At 54.5% G+C, this 19,051-nt stretch overlaps 1 protein-coding gene across 1 annotated transcript in view; it reads left to right on the top strand.

The window, feature by feature from the left end:
- The window catches only part of CRIP2 (cysteine rich protein 2), a 58,845-nt gene extending 40,542 nt beyond the window's left edge, over nucleotides 1–18,303 (top strand). Inside the window, exons 3-8 of the mRNA XM_073356248.1 lie at nucleotides 8,819–8,876; nucleotides 9,625–9,762; nucleotides 11,910–11,978; nucleotides 13,391–13,485; nucleotides 15,271–15,328; nucleotides 16,181–18,303. Of these exons, the coding sequence (XP_073212349.1) occupies nucleotides 8,819–8,876; nucleotides 9,625–9,762; nucleotides 11,910–11,978; nucleotides 13,391–13,485; nucleotides 15,271–15,328; nucleotides 16,181–16,248 (486 nt within the window). The 3' untranslated portion in view covers nucleotides 16,249–18,303. The remainder of the gene's footprint in view (nucleotides 1–8,818; nucleotides 8,877–9,624; nucleotides 9,763–11,909; nucleotides 11,979–13,390; nucleotides 13,486–15,270; nucleotides 15,329–16,180) is intronic.
- The last annotated feature ends 748 nt before the right edge of the window (nucleotides 18,304–19,051 follow it).

Raw genomic sequence — 19,051 nt, 5'->3', positions numbered from 1 at the left:
CAGTCCTTGGCTTAAAGTGGTTTACAGTTTGGTTCAATGGCTCTCGGCACCCCTCTATACAAATTGTTCCAGCACCCCTGAAGTCTGGTCTCTGTTAGCCTGACCACTAGGTATTTCTCCTGCAGATAACTTAAACAGTGAAGAGTTGAAGCTCGTCACACATTGTCCTGAGGCTTGGCATCTTTCCTAAAATTGAGGGGGGACTTAAAACTAAACAAATTCTAAGAGCATAGACAATCCCATCTGAACTGAAGCTACTAAACAGAGGCAATTTCTGTTTGGGTCTTTTTTAAAAAGCAAAAACAAAAGGGAAATTAAAACCAGTTTCCCTTTTTTTAAAATTGCCAAAAAGCAGGCAATTAAAAGAATAAAGGTTGTCATGGTAGCATTGGCTGGGCCACTTTCACTTCCTGTGTATCTCTGGTATGTATTTAACAATTTAAATGGTAATAAGTTACACATTTAACAAGACAACTGGAATAGAAAACTGTCCATCTGTGCAATGACCCTTGGGCCAGATCCTCAGCCCTTGGTTTGTCCTTTGGTGCTACTTCCACAGAGTAAACGGCCAAACTCCCAGTGATTGCAGTGGGAGTAGAATTGGGCCTCCGTTACCTTCTCAGAAATCTGTTCCTCTATTCAGGGCAATAAAGGTGGCCCAGGGAAATAGCTGAATGCTTACTCTGCTCTCCAATTTGCTAATACAAAGCACACTAAAGTTTATCACACACCAGCCTTTGCAGCAGTCTGCTCCCAGTCAGCCCCCTGGACATGAGCCTGGTGTTCCCTTAAGCTCCTGCAGTCCTAGTGCCCTTTTAGCGTGTGCTATGTGGTTTCCGTTGGGGGCAGCAGCTGGTTAGGGAAAGGAACCCATGTGAGGCTCAGTGGTTCTGCCAGGCCTTTTCTGCTGCATTATGTCCTCTCCCTGCTCATGGACCCAAAGTCGCCTCCTCATTTTTAGGCAAGGTTTGCTTGATCTTGCCCCTGCTTGTCACAGGAGATGCGGGTGTATGGGAGGACCTTCAGAACTGACTTAGCAGCGTGAGCCCCATTGCAAGTCACTGAGGCACTTTTGAAAATTCACCATGCAGTGCACATAGCTGGTGCTAGACACTGCCCTCGTAGCCTTCTGCCCTCGAGGAGCTGGACCTCTGGGTAACAGATACTATGCTGAGCTCTGCCACTGGGAGCTGTTCGTTGTCAGGATTACCCTTGCTCCCACTGTTCTGCTTGCATGCTTTCCCAGCTGGTCCCATTTGTTTGTTCCTGTGGAATCAAACAGCACAGAGAGGTTCTGCAATGAAGAACTATCTAAGAGAAGTCTCTGAGTTGGGATGGTGCCGGTTTTCCCCTCTGTCTTGCTGTGAGCTTGTACTAGGATAAAGGGCCAGTGGTTCGTTGCAAAGCTTGTGTCTTTCTGCTCAGTTTTCCCTTCTCGCAGCCTGGGAGCCCCTCCCCGACGGCTGACAATCCCATTTCTGTCTCAGTGGGTTTGGCTCATTGGCTTCTTCCTTGTGTTTCTAACAGAACCCAGGCCAACAGAGCTATACTGTGATTATTGCTTCCTCCTCTGTGCTTCAGCATCTGCTGTCATTACAGTCCTTATGTTGCAGTGGCAACTACTGCAGGCAGATGTGAGAACAGTGGCACGTGGGTCTATGTCAAGCTGTTCTGTGTCTTGGAGACAGATTTATGGCACTCTGTTTTGTATTAAGACTGAATTCACAGGACACTTTACCTGTTTGTAGCAGTTTTAAGATCTGTCTGATTCCATGCTCTGCTGCTTGAGTAACAGAGCCTGTGTCGGAAAATGGTTCCTCTTGGCCTGTGTTCCCATCTTGGAAAGCTGGTGTGTGTGTGTGTGGGGGGGGCTGCTGGGAACAGAGTGTGCTGTGTCTGTGTCCAGAGGTGCACATGGAAACCTGGGAGTCCCTGATGGGGACCTGGCAGAGCTTAGCAGAAAGAAGCCTTCTCAGATGTCTCTGCTCAATCCATCTAAAGCCAGTGTCACAATAAAAATGGAAGGAGGCAGCTTTAGCTGCTTCCATGAATGGCAAACTGCAGCCTCAGCCCGAGGCAATGGCAGAGATGGCATGCCTGGAACAGGAGGGCTTCCCTTTCCTCCCCTCCAGGTGAAGACTGGAGGGCACTGGGAAAAGGAAGAGTTTATGCCATCTTGCTCAAAGGTGGCAGGTCTTTCTCTCTCCAAGGCCAGGTATAGCTTTGTGCTTGGGCTTACGCAGTCAGTGAAGTCTGGCCAAAGCACACAGGGTCTGAGCTGCAGGTGTCCCTGATCCAGGGACGAATCTGCCAGGACTTTACTGGAACACTGAGAATCCAGGTGTGGTCTGCATGGGAATAGGCTCAGCCTAAGCCAAACACCTGCTCAGAGGAAGCTAGCTGTCCCACAATCACCACTGCTGTCACTCAGTCTCTGTTTTGTATAAATTGGGGATCTGTGTCCCTGGAAGCTGGGCTGGTCTCTGCTCTCATGGCTGTCCATCTTGGTGTTACTGCAAACGGTGTCCTGTCCTGGGCTATGTACACTGCAGCTAATGAGCCACCTAAAGGGCTTGCTGGTCAGCCAAGATAGTGCCAATGATGGTAGGCTGGCAAGCTGCGTTGGCCCATCCTGAGGCCTGGCAGGCCCACTTGTCCTCTCCCCCTGCCATGTGTGAGTCCTGGGGTGGGGCAGGCTATAGGAACAATAGGAATGGCCAGACTGGGACAGACTCGAGATCAACCCAACCCAGGCTCCTGTCTCTGGCAGAGACCAGCACAAGATGCCACAGAGGAAGGTGCAATAACGCCATAGTTAATATTCCTTGGACTAGGGGGGTGCTGCCCAGGCCCCCCGGGCAGCAGAGAGCTAGCATAGTCCCATGTGCACAAAGGCCGCTGCTGTGTGGCATTGCTTCCCCAGGCTGCAGATGGGGATAGGGTGACCATATTTCCCAAAAGGAAAATGGGACACTGCGTGGGGCTAACCTGAGCCTGTCCCTCCACCTGCACAAGGCTGGCTTGCGCCGTTCACCTGAGCCTCCCTCCCCATGCTGGGCTGGTGTCGCTGCTCACTCGAGCCCTGCTTGCCTGCCTGAGCTCTGCCTCCCTGAATCCTGCGCAGGGCTGGCATCGCTGCTTGCCACCCCGCATGTTCCTCCGGACCCCACTTTTTGACACCATTTTTCTTTATCAAGTTGGCAAGAGCAAATGGGACAAATGCCCATGTTTGTCAAAAAAGTCGGGATGGCCAGGACAGGGCTTAAAACAGGATGTATGGTCACCCTAGACAGGGGGAGCATCCATGGGGAAACTGTCTCTTCCTGGTGGTGCAGGGCAGGAGGCACTGGGGAAGGGGGTCCTAAAACCTGGCACATGACAGCTGCCGCGTAGCCTGCTGGGTCTTCAGGTCTGAGCACCATGGAAATGCTCTGCCCCTCTTGTCAAGACAAACGCTGGGGTGGCTGTGGCTCCTGCAAGGTGGGGAGGAGGTGCGAAGCTCTGTGTCCCCCCACTCAATCCAGGTGGCGCGGGAACAGACAGAACAGGCCACTGGCCTCAAGGGCTCTGAACTGAAAGATGCTCTCTGGCAACTGGCCCATCCTGCCCAGCCAAGAGAGTGAAGCCGGAAGCGAGTGATTATGGGTGACACAGGAGTTAGGGCGACCAGACAGCAAATGTGAAAAATCAGGATGGGGTGGGGGGTAGTAGGAGCCTATATAAGAAAAAGACCCAAAAATCGGGACTGTCCCTATAAAATAGGGACATCTGGTCACCCAAATGGGAGTGTCTTTCACTCCGCTCCGATCCTGGAGCGCTGGAGAAGGCGGCTCCCAGGCACACCTGCCTACGCTCGAGGGCGAGGGGATCCCATCTGTGATAACACTGTGGAATAGAAATGAGGAGCAACAGGTGGGGCTGTCTGGGCAGGCTCCATAGAGGAGAGTTCTTGATCCCAGCTGTGGGCTGGGCTTCGCATGGGGAGGATGGGCAGAGCTGTCATGGGCCGGGGCTCCTGTGGGGAGGCTGGGCAGGGCTTTGATGTGATCTGAGGTGTAATCGTTGGATGCCCTCAACATCAGGGAGGATCCTGGGCTCAGCACCATGAGGGAAAGGCTCGGGCTTTTCCCTCTCCCAATGTCAGGGGTGCAGTGCCCAGAATGCAGTGTGGCCTGCCCGCAGGGCTTAGTAATGCATGGCGTACTGGTACCTGTGCATGGTTTGCATTGTCCCAAAGCGTGGCATACTGGCACAGGTTCTTCCTGCGCACCTCTTGGTCACTTGCTTTCGTTCTTGCTTGCTCTTTTGCTGACTGCTCCTCTGTTTAGAAACCTAGGAACCTGCCAGACCTCAAGCAGGACAACCTGAGCCCAATGAATAACAGTCTCCAGGTAGTGAGGGACCCAAGAGCAGCCGCTCCTGCTCTCGGGCTGACCTAGGAATACTGGCTTCTGGGAGAAGTTCCTGGCTGTTTGGAGTTTGATCCGAACACTGAAATGGGAAGATGGGGGAGAGGGTCTTGTCAGCAATGACATGGGGCTGGTGGTGGGGAGCGCTTGGGGTACAGAGAGCCCAGGGGATGTTTGTGGCTGTCTTTTTATGTTACTTTATATACACCATGACCAAAGCTCGGGGCTACTGCGGAGTCCTTGATCTGTATCTCAGTCTCGGGTCTGGGATCAGAGGAAGAGTGCTCCAGTCCAGACAAGCTCTTCATCCCCCTCCGATTTAGGATTCCCTAGTGTAGACCCTGCCCATTTCTGTGACTGCCATGCTGCACTGCCACCTGGGGCTGGGTGGGGTCAATCACAGCTCCTTGCACCACTGCAGGAGAGGGTATGGTAGCTGAGGCTTGAGGATGACTGGCAGAGCTTAGTGGGGCCCAAGTCTGGAATGGCAGAGGGTGATGCAGTTCAGCATGAGACGTGTTGGTGAGAAGCTGTGGGGGGACGGGCTTAGAAATGGAATAGTGAAGTACAGGGGGATGGTAAGGAGCAGAATGGAACAGCAGGAGGCGCAGCAGGTCAAAGACAGGTGTGTTGGGAGTGTGGCTGGCAGAGCTGGCGTGCTACACTGACTCCTAGTCAGACTTGTTCGTTACTCCGTTTCAGGATATGCTGCAGCAAATAGAACAATTTTTGGGGTGTGAAATGTGTGGAAAATCTTGGTACGTTTAAACCAGCAAAGCAACATGGCACGCGAAGTGTCTTGCACCTCTCCCCCTTCCAGGAAGGCTGAGAGTGCCCAGTGCCTAGCAGGAGGAGAACGCTTCTGTTGGTGACTCACCCCGGAGGCATGTGCTTTGGTTCTCCAGAGTCCCATCTGGATGCGCCCAGGCCTTCCAGTGTACTGCATGGGAGGCAGCGAATTCGGCCCCTGGGGATGCATTCCACATTTACCAAGGAGACAGACACATGGCCAGTTGACTTCCTTTTTGGCTCTTTGCGGAGCGGTGTGTGCTCAGCATCCCAGCCCTCGCAGAGACCAGCTGCCAGAGCCCACAAATACTTTCTCTTTTCTTTGACTCACTTCCCACTGGTTGGTGGGAAACTGCTGCTGGGAGCTGGAATAACATTCTCTCCTGCCTGCTGGCTGTCCCAGCCCCTGTCCCACCCTGCCCCTCCAATCAATGGCAGTGCACATGCTCCAGTCCTCGTGATAAGGGCATGACATAAGGGGGGAAAACTCTTGCTCCTTATCACTCTGTCCAGAGAGAAAACTGCTTTTCCTCTAAGCAATCCGCCCCTGTTCGATAATGTGAGCAGATAATGGCTCTGATGAGGCAAGCACCATAGCAACCATGCCTGGGGAGGGACCGAGGAGGGAATGGTATCATGGCTTCCTGGAGATGTTCTCTCTTTGTCTTGCTAGTGAGACTGGGGTGCAGAGTGGAGATGGGGGGAATGAGGGCAGCAGCAGGAGAATGGCATGTATAAAGGGGTTTATTGATATGATTCGGGATGGATGCGTTATGCACGAGTGAGTTATTCATGGTGTCAAATGCAGGCTGATAATACCTTATCCAGTCCTTCCCCCTGCACGTGCCGCCATGTTGCAGAAAAGCTATTTAGAAAGGAGGTTTTGTTTGTTTGTTTTAAATGGACTGGCCCCCTCTGCTCCATCTGAGCCTTCGTGTGTGATAAGTTCTCATGGTAACGATCACTGGGAATTTCAGAGATTTTGGGAGGGGTTTTCATTCCATACGTTTTCAAACAGGACTTTTTTTTTTAACCTTTGACGTTTTCAGCTGAATCGTTCATTGGTTTTCTTTGTGTTTGTTTCAAAAGAAATGCATTTGGAAATATCCCCTGGTGTGACGAAACTGACCAGTTGGAAATTAAAATACCCCAAAATCAATTAAGACAGATGAGCACCGAAAAATGAAGCTATGTTGCAGCTCCACAGGCTGCACAACAAAGGGTGACCAAATTCAAAACAGAGAGCTGGAGCTATGGACATTCTGACTGCTGATAATCGGACCAATTAGTTAGGGGTCTATATACGGATTTAGGGGTGTCACTTTTAAGCACCAAAGCTTGAAAATCTGACCTCTGTTTATATATACAAACTGCCCATGTCCAAGTCTAAAAGTATTATAGTAATAATGCAATCTGAACTTCACAGTAGATGGAAATCACTTAAAATAAATGGTCTGGTCTCACCAGGATGTGTGGCTCCCAAGACATTAAATAATCCCCCAAAATAAGCATATAAACAAGGGAAGTCCAATTCACAGAATACGTTAAAAAGCAAAATCGTATGTTACCGGATCCTTGTGTCATGTTGCAGAGTTTCAGCTCTGAGAGCCCGCTGAGCTGAACTGCCCGTGAGTTCTGATGTGCCCTCTCTCTCATGTGGTTATTTTATGGGATAATTGAATTCCTTTGGGAGATACATAAACATGAAACCCCCAGAATATTCACAGAAGTGAACGCCCGGGGCTGTGTATTTAGAGTGTTAGTTATTGAAATGGATGCTGTGCTCGGCTCTGGATTCAGCTGTGTATAGCCCTGAGATACCTGAAGGAGGGCACAAGGTGCTAGTGACAGATGAGTTACATTTGGTTCAGTTAGTGCTTTGTGGTAGGCCCCTGATTCACTGGAGTGGGGCTCCACAATTCCAGCACGGGGGGTGGGGCGAGCCATCTCTGGGTCTGTACATGTTACCAGTGGTGAGTTTGTGTTATGGATCCCTCTCAGTGTTGATCTACACAGAATATTACTCTGTAACAGCCCTCAGCGACAGGGGCTTGGTTCTTGAGCTCAAGCTGTACCCATTCATGCTTCCAGCTCTGGATTTCTGTGGTTCAATCCCCCAGTGGGGTGCTCACCTGCTCACCTCAGACAGGGGGATGTAAACCTGAGAAATCTATCTAGAGCCTTGCAAGGTCCCCTCTGTCACCACAGTATCTGAGCACCTCAGTCTTCAATGCTTTTTTCCTCACAACTACCCGGTGAGGCAGGGCACTGCTGTTTTCCCATTGAACAGATGGGAAACTAAGGCAAAAAGTGACTAGCCTAAGGTCATGCAGGGAGTCTGGGGCAGGGCAGGAAATGAACCTGGGTGTCTCAGGTCCCAGGATAGTGCTGTAACTGCTGGGCTATCAGAAAGGAAAGCCGGTGGGCTATTGATATTACTGTAGATCAGGGGTGGGCAAACTTTTTGGCCCAAGGGCCACATCTGGGTATGGAAATTGTATGGCGGGCCATGAATACTCACGAAATTGGGGTTGGGGTGCAGGAGGGAGTGAGGTTCTCTGGCTGGTGGTGCGGGCTCTGGGGTGAGCCAGAAATGAGGTCAGGGCGCAGGAGGGGGCTCCGGGCTGGGGCAGGGGGTTAGGGTGGGGAGGGGGAGGGCTCTGGCTGGAGGTGCAGGCTCTGGGGTGGGGCTGGGGCTGATGGGTTTGGGGTGTGGAAGGGTGCTCTGGGCTGGGATCAAGGGGTTCGGAGGGTGGCAGGGGGATCAGGGCTGGGGTTGGGGCATGGGAGGGTCTCAGGGGTGCAGGCTCCGGCAGCGCTTACCTCAAGCAGCTCCCGGAAGCAGCGGCATGTCCCCCCTCCGGGTCCTACGTGGAGGTGCAGCCAGGTGGCTCAGCGCTCTGTCCTGTCCACCGATGCCACCCCTGCAGCTCCCATTGGCCACAGTTCCCAGCCAATGGGAGCTGCGGGGGCAGTGCTTTGGGTGGGGGCAGCGCGTGGAGCCCCCTGGCTGCCTAAACATAGAAGCCGGAGAGGGGACATGCCGCCGCTTCCGGGAACTGTGCGGAGCTGTGGCAGGCGCGCGTGGAGCCAGCTGCTGACCCCGCTCCCCAGCTGGAGCGTGGGAGTGGGACAAGCCCCAGACCCTGCTCCCCAGCAGGAGCTTGAGGGATGGATTAAATCAACTGGCAGGCTAGATACGGCCTGCAGGCCGTAGATTGCCCACCCCTGCTCTAGATGAAGCTAATGGTGGGCTATGGGAGGTGTTCTTGGGCAGGGCTGGAGGTCTTTTGTGAGGAACGCTGTACGTAAGAGGTAGAGCGCAGTACATCTTGCTGTGACGTTCCCTCCTCTTTCTCAGAATGCTCTGCCTGTCTGTGTAAACTGTTTGACGAGTATGTGTAACAGGACTCCCTCAATGTTGGTTTACAAATTCATTCCCTTTTTGTCTCTTCATGTATATTTTACAGACACTTAATGAACGTAAGCTCCTGCCCCTCAGTAATGCCTGGTATTGCAGCTAGTGTGTCCCAGGGATTTGGTGTCTGGCACTAGAGATGCCAGGGGAAAAGCCCCTGCTAACCTCTATTCCTAATGCCCCTTCTCTCTCTCTCCCTCAGCATGACGGGAAGCCCTTCTGCCACAAGCCATGTTATGCAACATTGTTTGGTCCAAAAGGTAAGTCTGCCTCCTGACCAGCCTCCCCTTGGTATGAGAAATGGACGTCCAGAGGCAGAAAGATGAATGCTGCCCATTTTCAGGGCTGCAGTGATTCATGCAGCTATTCAGAGCATTTATCCTATCCTAGGTTTTAACAGAAGAGTTTAGGGCCCTGACAACTGCCCCAGACTCAGGACAGCACAGGCCAAAGCTGTGTGAGGGATTCCTCCAGGGGAATCCAAAGAGCCACCATCTTAGCACTTCACAGCCCCAAACCCCACACTGAGTGGCACCAGATCGGCAGTGAGTTCAGTGGAACTTGCTCTTCACAGAGCTGGAGGTTAGCTGTTTCAGGGGAGAAGTCATGACAGCTCCCCTGCAAACCACAGGGAGGGCTGGTCGCTCAGACAGCTTTGCCTCCCAGGAGGTAAAACAGTCCCAGGAGAGAGCCATGTGGGGTAGAGCTGTGGTGGTGACTACCTCCAGCTTGTGGACAGGAAAGGGGACAGGAGGCCATTTGTAGGAGGCTGCAGACATGCCCCCTTCCCAGCTGTACATCTCGGGAAAGGTACGGTGAGAGCACATCTGGCAGGGCATGTCCCTGGGCCGGCAGAGCAGGAGTGCTGGAGAGACCGGCAGCTCCAGCCGGAGCTGGGAGTGCAGACTGGCCAAGGCTTGCCTTTCGTAATGGCCCTGTGGGAGAGGTGGAAAGACCAGAAGGGCATCTTGGATCCAACAGCCTTAAATGCTGATACTCCCATTGCAGGTGTGAATATCGGTGGAGCTGGCTCCTATATCTATGAGAAGCCTCAGATGGAAGAGCAGCCGGCTTCTGGGCCCATTGAGCATGTTCCGAAGGTAGAAGAGAAGAAAGTCAGTGGCCCACCGAAGGGGCCCAGCAGAGGTGAGTGCCGAAGTGGGAAATAGGCTGGAAAGCCAGCATGGAACTGCACTCTGCCGTGAGAACCTCACCAGCTGACCGGGGAGCTCCGGCAAGGGGGAAGATGAGGCAAGGGAGGGCTGGGTGGGGACGGCAGCTAAGACTTCATGGCCCTGGTTCAGACCTGCACGTGTGCCACTAGCTGCTGCGTGGCCAGGGACTTAGCGCAGCGACAGTGAAGCTCCACTGTGAGTGGAATGAGGGCACTGAAGCGATTCTGGGTGCTCCCTCTTGCTTTGCATGCGCTGATTGGAATGACCACTAGGGGGCACCCATAGCACACGGTGCACGTGTTGCTGTGGGACTCTCCAGAAGGACCGTGTCACTCCAGACAGGAGCTGCTGCAGCCTGCATTCAGGTGCATGTGGGTCCACACCGTGGCCTGGATGATGGTACAGTGGACCTGATTACGCTCTGGTGGGGGTCTTTGCAGGGACTAGGCCGTATGTCCCCACTGACACAACCCCTGAGGGCTGAGTGGGTGCTATAGCAGGGGGTTGAGCAGGTTTGAGCCCACGGAGCATGTGTGTCCTTGCTGAGCTGCTGAAAGAGCCCTTGCAGGATTGCCCTGTGGTAGCCCTGGTTGAAGCTGTTTCTGATGCGGTGCCCTTTGGGTACTTACCCCACAGTTCCTGGCACAGCTCCCAGAAGCAGTGTGCTCCGGGGATAGCTCAGAAGGCACTATGGGATAGTAACAGTAGGACTGTCAGAACTATATCAGCTTGTCCACATCCAGACTGGCACCAAACCAGTTCCAGAGTGAAACCCCTTAGAGTGAGCTGGCTCATAGTCCTGCTGAGAGCTCGTCTTCTCTGGCTGCTGCTGAGATGCTTATAAAGCAAAGTCGTCACATGGGGGTAGCCTGGCTGTTGCCAGTGCATGTCCCCAGTGTAGATTCACCCACCCTTGGCCTGCCTGCCAGCTCTGAAAGCTAAAGTGCGTCACTGGGTTTGCTCCCGCAGAATTCTCCCAGGTGCTCTTGAAGGCCTATGTCTTCACTGCAAAGTTCACTCGAGTGTTGCCCGTAACTCAAGCTTCGTCCACATGCACAAACCCTTAACCTGAGTGTAGTGGGGCTTGAACTAGAGTTCAAGTGGCTGGCCTCTTGGGGGTACAGGCTGCCGCTTGCATTAGCACAGCTCATCATCTGCTAACCTGATGCTGTGTGTTGCTCGAGTGTTGTTTCTTGCTCAGTCTAACTGCAGTGAAGACATACCCTCGGGGATTAAAGAGCATTGTGAGGAGCTCATGTCTGAACTTTCTCACCCTCTGCCCTTGGGGTGCTCCCCTTCCCCTTGTTGTGCGTCTGCCCCTCCACATCTTTCACCAGCCCTAGGCCTTTCTCCCCTTGCACACTGCTCTGTCTCTCTCCCTGCCATCCCTAGCTGTGCATCTCCCATGTTGCAACCCCCCCCCCCCCGGCTTGTTAGCCCTGAGAGTGTTATCTCCATGTTCATGTTCCACCCAACCTAATCTGCTTAGCAGAAATGACCATGACCGTATGCTATTTTCTTTGCACCAGAGCCATCACTCAGTCACCGATGAGCTATCTCCCCCACGCCACTTTCAAAAGCAAATAATGACGTGTACCAATGGGCTGAGATCTCGTCTGGTGGAGGATTCAGGGCAGAAGGGAGGGCGCTGTTTAATGCAGGCCCTATGCTCATTAAAGAAACTGGGGATAGATCTACACTTGAAACGCTGCGGTGAAGATGCTACTACACTAATGGGAGCACGTCTCCCATCAGCTTAGTTAATCTACCTCCATGAGAGGCAATAGCTCTGTCAACGGGAGAAGCTCTGCAGCCGACATAGCACTGTCTACGCCGATTTTTCACAACCCTGAGCGACAGAGTTATACCGATGTACGTTTATAGTGTAGACCTGGCCTGACTCTGATCTTTAATGGTAGCTTTAGCCTGTTGTTTCTGCAGCGAACAAAAGCCCCCTTCCAAGGGCACGGTTCATTGTTGGTTGCCAGCTGGAGATGGTGAGCTCTGAATTTACCTGGAGAGAGGTCCCTTGGGTGCTGCAGTAGCACTGGTGTGTGTGTGGGATCCATGTAGCTGATTTCTTTAGGGCGTTAAAGAAACTCTTCTCCTGTCTTTCAGCCTCCAGTGTCACCACCTTCACCGGGGAACCCAACATCTGCCCGCGCTGTGGCAAAAGAGTCTATTTCGGTAAGGACCAGGGCAGGCCGGCTTCCTTAGTGTTTCCTGCTTATGCCCCAGGGTCACTTGTTTGCACTGTGGGAAGTTCCTGACAGAGATCAGGGCTAGGTGCTGCACATACACATAGGAAGAGAGAGGCCTTGCCCCGCAGCACTTAGGCTAAGTGGAAATGGCCGACAAAGGATTACTAGCCCTGTTTTACTGCTGGGAAGCCCAGAGAGGATATATGACCTGCCCAAGGTCACATGGAGCATCTTTGGCACTTCCAGCAGTGGAACCCAGGTCACTGGACTGAGACTTGGGAGCCTTAGCCACAAGGCAGTCCTTCCTCTGCAGGAGGGTTTCAGCTTCTTAAATGGGGGGCCTGGAGGATGTGACTGCTTCAGCGGAGGGGGTTGTGGGGCCTTTGGGGAGGAGGTATCTGGGAGGCTAGGTCTGGGCGAGTCTAAAATCACATTTTTACCTAAATTGATGCAACGCTGTAGGTAGAGGAACAGATTGTACAGGTAGTAACATGTTTACCTTCTAAGTGGAATTGCACCACAACTAACAATAGGCATGTCTCCAACACACACATGCTCATCCGGTCACCCACGCAGAATTTGTAAGGCTGTTTGTGAGAGCGCCATCTCATGACTCCCACTAATGTTACAAAGGTTTGGGCTACATTCTCTGAAGTCAGTGACATTCTGCCAGCAGGGAATTTGGCTCTTTTGTTACCTAGATTAATATTTACATGGTCCCCGGGAGGCGCTGGAGTTGTCACTTCCGACGGCTGATTTTACCTCTTTGCTGCTGCTGTGGTTGGGTAGGAGACAGCTTTCATTAAGGCTCAGTAACATGCTCAGCAGCATGTCAGGGTATGGGTGCAGCTGACTCCCTCAAGGGAGAAGGAAAAGACCCTTCAGTAAAGGCCTAAGCAGCTCTTTGCAAAGGTTTTATGGGATGCTAGTAACACGTCAGCTCTCCAAGAGCAAAGCCTGCCTGTGGAGAGGGTGTTGTGCAGCCTCTCGCTGCTGGAGGCCTGATTCAAGAGCAGGCTGGCTCAGCTGTCGCACTGCTGCCAGCAGGTTTCCCTCTTGGCTTGACCCAGACACTGGCTCTTTGGGCAGCAGGGCTAAGGGGCTAGGAGCCTGGCAGCTGTGGGAGCGGTGTGTGAGCGCTGAGGCTCTCTTGCCCCATGGCTAGGAAGGGGCAGTTCTCAGGCAAAGGCTCCCCTAGTGTGGCCAACTGGGACATCTGCGAGATTACCCACAATCCCTTGGGCTGCCCCAGCGGGGTGGTCTCAGCCTGCCTGTAGCTGTGTGGATTGCTGCCAGTGGGCGAGCTGACGCTGTGGAACCCCCGCTTGGACGTGGTCAAGCCAAGGCAGGGAACGAAGAGCTCCCACTGGAATATGTCCCTTCTTGTCTCTGCTCCAGCCGAGAAGGTGACTTCACTGGGGAAGGACTGGCACCGCCCCTGCCTGCGCTGCGAGCGCTGCAGCAAGACTCTGACCCCTGGCGGCCACGCGGAGGTAAGGACTGAGCACATGCTGTGATCTGATTGCCCCATGTGTGCTCTAGTGCAGGCTTTTGCCACCACCTCCTTCCCCTCACACTGGTGCATGTGCACGTTGGGCCTAGCGAGGGATGGGGTACGACCCCTGGACGGATGTTTCGTTCCCCTGCCCCTCTCCCGATTGCTGCCTTTACAGCAGTGATGGCCCGTGCCCTGGGGGGGGCAGTGTCTGGAGTTGGGCTGCACCCAGCTGTGATCCCAGGAAGCCTGGTGTGACCCACCCAGACAAGAGGAAGGGATATGTTGGGAGAGCTGGCCTCAGCTCTGGAGCAGAGAGCGTCCTTGCACCCCTGGCTAGCATCCCATCTGACCCTCCCACCTCATTTCACACCCCTGCTGCTCAGCTGGGCACAGCCCCCTGCTTCTCGCCCAGCTTGGCCAATGGCTTTTCCGCCTGTGATCTCTCCCCGGTCCTTGGTGCTTGTTACCTGCGCCTGGGGATCACCAGGGACCCCTAAGGCAGAGTCAGTCATCTGAGCATACCCTGGCTGGCTAATTGTCTGGTGGTTTGAGGAGTCCAGGTGTAGACCCAGGCCAGTACCCAAAATCCTGCATGCCAACAGCCAGGCCTGGGCTCATGCAGTGTAAAGGGAAAAAAGATGTACTGTAGCAGTTCCGTTCCCCCAGAGCTGATCTGTCGTGGTGGCTCCCGTGCGCTAGGTGCAGTGAGAGTGGAGTGTGGGGCTGCCGGGAGCAGTCCTGGGCCTCTAGCGCTGTTTTATCTCTATGCCTCGCCATTGTTGCTGGAGCTTCAGACTCCCATCACTGCCTGCATTCAGACTCCAGCCACGACTGGAGGCCCCTTCTGCCCCCGACTGCTCCTGCTCTGACAGGTCTGAGGCCTTGGCCTCTCTCCTGGGAGGATGCTGCAGTCAGGCAGCATTTCTGGCCCTGCAACACTGGAGGGGAGGGCTGCACAAAGGGCCTGGCCTGTGCTGGACAGACACCTGTGTGCAGTGGGTGGAAAATGCTCGTGGCCTACATGGCCATGTAGCAGTGGCTGCAGCAGGGGCAGGGCAGAGCCCCGTGATGTTCTGATCCCATGACGTTCTGACCCCCCACTCCCCAATGAAGGTCTCATGGGAATAGCTGCACCCCGTAATCTCATCCCAGGGCTGGGGAGCACTCCCCACATTTGTGAGCTGAGCACCTCTCCTGCCATCACGTGCTCCAGTGATCCCAGGCATGCCCACCAGAGGACAGACTGGACTTAAATGAAAAGCTGGGGCTGTTGGCTGGGGGCAGCCCTGGCTGCTGGAAGGCGAGTGCAGACACCTCGGGGAGGTTCCCATTGCTCAGCGCTGCTGGGCTGCTCGCAGCACAAAGGGCTCTGTGGATCCAAGTGATGCAGGACATCAGTGAGATGGAGTCTGTGCTCCATGCGTGCGGGACTGTATATGCCACGGAGGGCAGGTTCCAGGGGCAGACGGGCAGAGCAAGTGCTGAGCTAGCAGGGAGACAGCAGCCCAGGCCTGAGGCCATTGGCGGCGCTGTCGGGAGGCCAGGGCTGTAGTAGCAAACCAGCCACATTGGGAGCTTCAGGGCAATGGAAATCAAACCATGTCTCTCCAGGAGTCCTGTGCAGTTGGGGTGGGATGCTGGGGAGCCCACCCCCACTGTGCTGCCATGGCAAGGCTGTGCCCCGGGGAGAGGCATGGGTGAGCGGCCATCTGCATCGTGTTCTCCTGCATCTCTTGGGTTGGGATGGTACTGATGTGTGTCTTGCTTTGACCCCTCGCAGCATGATGGGCAGCCGTACTGCCACAAGCCCTGCTACGGGATCCTCTTTGGGCCAAAGGGTGAGTGTGCTGCACAGAACTGGAGGTGGGCGGGAAGTGTCCAGAGGCCAGAATGGGGGCGTGGGAGGGAGGGGTAGGTAGGAGTGTAGGGAGGGGGAGGGAGCCATGGGGCAGCAGTGACTGGGCCTGCTGCCTCTGCAGGATATTCTTCCATTTGTAAGGTCCTCACCCGCGCACCCTCCCCCCAGCTGGCCGTGCCATCTATTGGTTTGTAGGGCCCCGGAGCAGATAGCCCAGGGGGGTACGCCAGGTGCCCCAGTACACCCAGAGGCTCCAAGAGGGAGGGCAGTCCCTTGCTAACTGTGCTACAGCCTTTGCCCAGGACAGGGGAAGTGTTGTGGGGCCCATGGATGAAACGGGAGGCTTGCTGCATTTTGGAACCAGGCCAGCAGAACACAGATTGAGCACAGTCCCCTAGTTCCCTCTAGGGGCCAGGGGGTGCACGGGGCTCAGCTGGGCGAGGATCCTCTGACTCCTTCGCGAGGGCCCTTATGCAAATATTTCCCCTACTGCTCAGCCCCCCACTTTTCCATTGGCCCTTTCTGACTAACTGCTCCCCACTTGGGTTCCCTACACTCCCAGCTCATGGAGCGGTGAGTCCTCGGCTATGGGGCATAGTTCCCTAATGTGGGAGGGCAAGCTGCTCACGTTACTAGATCCCAGGCAGGGATGGCCAGGCTCTTGGCCTTCCACTCACCCTCCATCCCTTTTCTGACCTTCCCCTTCCGTTTCTCCACAGCCGTATTGGCTGGGGCTCTGTGCAGCCCCCAGGCTAAGGAGAGGTATCTGTGCTCAGCACCCTGCCTGGCTCTCCTGGCCCTGCCCTTACGTGGGGCTCTTTCTCTGTTGCAGGAGTGAACACTGGAGCTGTTGGAAGTTACATCTACGATAAAGACCCTGATGCAAAGGACCAGCCCTAAGGAGCTCTCTGCCTCTCTCCTGCCCGCCTGCCACAGGCCACTCACACTGCTCCCTCTTTCCTCCGCTCCCCTCTGTAGAAGTAGCTTAGTTCCAGGATGGCCAAGCCATGCGCTGGAGCAGCCCTGAGCCTGGCTGGCTACAGAGCTGTGCTCCCTGCTGTTTATATTCTGGGTGGGGCGGCCCTGCCCTCTGGATTTTATAATATAATATAAGCTTTGATGTTAAAGACAGAAGTAGAAAGTGTCTCTGGTCGCTCCCAATGTGCCTGACTCTCCTGAGCTCTCCCGTGGGGTTCCTTATCCCCCAGGCCCTCTGCCCCCTGCCAGCCATGGGATGGAGGCTTCCTGGGCATGACTGGGATGCACCTGGCATCGCAGTTCATGGTAGCCCCCTCCAAGTGAGCCCGTCGGCAAGCCCTGGATGATGTGCAGCCAGTGCAGGCGCATGCTGCATTGCAGGCTGGGGCAAGCTTAGTCCCAGCTCATCCATATCTAACAGCAGCTCCTTTCACCACTGCGGTTCCTGTTGCAGCAGGAGGACAGAGCCCCTCTCCTCTTTCTGCCCTCCACCCCTGGTAACATGGTATGGGGAGGGGGCGGGGAGGAGTCACGTGGGGAGGTCACGTGCCCCCTTTAGTTGGTTCCCCACTTTGTGTCCCTCCCATGAGTCGCCCAGCCTTGAGCAAATGGTCCCATGGCCTGCCAGCCCTCCAGCTGGGTCTGCCCTAGGCCCAATGGCTGCTGGCATTCTGGGGAGGCCAGTCAGGAACAAATGGCCCATTGGCTGTGTAGGATGGCAGTCTTGCACCTCAGAAACAGTTGTGTTAAGTGCGGGAGTCGTTCCATAGGCAGGCGTTCTCTTCAAGCCCAGTTAAATGGCTTTGGGCTCCATTGTGCCCTCAGTCTGCGAGCTCTGTGCACACACCATGTAGCTGCCCTCCTGCTCATGTCCTTGCCTGGAGCCATGGGCAGAGCCAGGGCACAGCATCCTAGCTACTGGTGGGTTATGAGGCCATATGGCCTATATTCCTTTCAGTCCTACTGTAGGTGACCACGCCGGCCTTGTGTTGATGAGCATGGGCGTCCCGTTTCTGGTATCTGTGCTCTCTGCCGTGTTGCTCAGGGCTAGTGCCTCCTTGGCCCTGAATCCCACCCGCCTGCCTTGTTCTCTGCAGCAGGTGGCAGAATTGGGAGCTCGGACTCTGGGAACAGCTGGGATGTACATGTGTGATGCCAGCCCCTAGTATGTACACTGCATGCCCATTCCCAACCGCTGCGAGCAACTTAGTGCACCCTCGGGACTGCCTAAACAGCTGCTTCTCCGCACTTCGCTGCAAGGGGTGGTCAATCTGTGTGATCCCAAATGTGTTAGCTGGGGTGCTGAGTTTGGCCTGGGAGCTGAGGGTGCTGCTGTGGGAGCACATGTACCCCAGCCTGCACCGCCAGGGACACTGAACTTCGCAGTGCGCTGTATCCAAGACCATGGGAGGGTCCCTGTGACATGGGCCCTGCAGGGGAGGGAGATAAATGTTAGGGTCTGAGTCCATGGCCCTAGCCCGTGTTGGAGGAGGGAGCGCAGGTCCCTTTGTCTGTGCCATACAGCACACTATCGCCCTGGTGAGGGAATGGGCTGGGAGGGGCTGGTGGGAGAGTCAGGGGGTGTTGGAACAATGGCTGGAAGTTGGCTGAGTGGTGTGAAGTGTGCAGGGTTCCCACCTTCGCCCACGCGGAGGAGACTGTTCATGGTGTGTGTTTGTTTTTTAGTCTATTTATAAGTGGATAGAAATGTGCTTTCTGCTTCGGTGAATGGTGTCCCAGGTCACCCCCCAGATCACTGCACTGGCCATTCGCACTGACCCCCTAAGTGGGAATTGAGAGCAAACCTACGGAGCTTGCACTCTGCCTCTAGCCTGGCCCATCACCCTAGGCTAACATGACCTGCAGGGCCAGCTGCTGTGCTCCCACCAGGTACAGGCCAACCAGAACGCACCTGAAGCAAGCCAGTAAAATTGATTTCCTGTTGTTATTGCTGACAATAAAAGTTTTGAACAACAAGTGGCGTGGTCTGACTGTGTGGGGGATGTGTCCTTGATGTCTGTCACCCGGGTTTAACACATATCAAGCACTGATGAGTCAGGATCCTTTGCTCCCCTAGGGCAACCTGGAAAAGCAGACATGTAGTAGCACTCTACCTGTCTCAGCTGCTTTGTGATGGAGAGGCAGCATCTCCGACTGGGGGTTTATTCCTGGCTCTGCCGCTTTCCAGCTGGGTGACCTTGTGTAAGACTCTTTCCTGCTCTGTGCCTCAGTTTCCCCTTCCCACCCTTTCTCATGTCTGTTTAGAAACGCTCTTGAGGACAGGGACTGTCGCACACTATCTTTGCAGCGCCTAGCACAGTGGGTTGTTGATTTCAGTTGGACTCGTGATGCTAGCATAATGCAAAGGAGGCCTGACAAGTTGTGTGAGAGATCCCGGCCTGCTCTACCTTGGGTTCTGGAGAGTTTCTGGCATCACACAGGTCGGGGGGTGATATTTTAATCTAGGAGTCCTGGGCTTCTACCCCCTTCACAGATCCTGCTCTCCCTGGTATCTGGCCCTGAGGACTAGTAGAAGCTCAATGGAGCCGACTGTCTTAGCACACTGCTGTCTGGATGGGGTGAGACATGAAGGACTTGTGTTGTACAGTGGGGTTTCTGCTGGAAGCCTCCATTTGGAGGTGGAATATGCAGGAATTGTCTCTTAACTGCTTCTCATTCTCTGCACCATTTCAGCTCAGTACATGGGAAACGGTCTTAAAATCAC

The sequence above is a fragment of the Lepidochelys kempii genome, chromosome 8 (assembly GCF_965140265.1).
Source record: "Lepidochelys kempii isolate rLepKem1 chromosome 8, rLepKem1.hap2, whole genome shotgun sequence".
Lineage (NCBI taxonomy): Eukaryota > Metazoa > Chordata > Testudines > Cheloniidae > Lepidochelys > Lepidochelys kempii.
The sequence above is the reverse complement of the archived record's forward strand: the minus strand, read 5'-3'. Positions and strand labels throughout refer to the sequence as shown.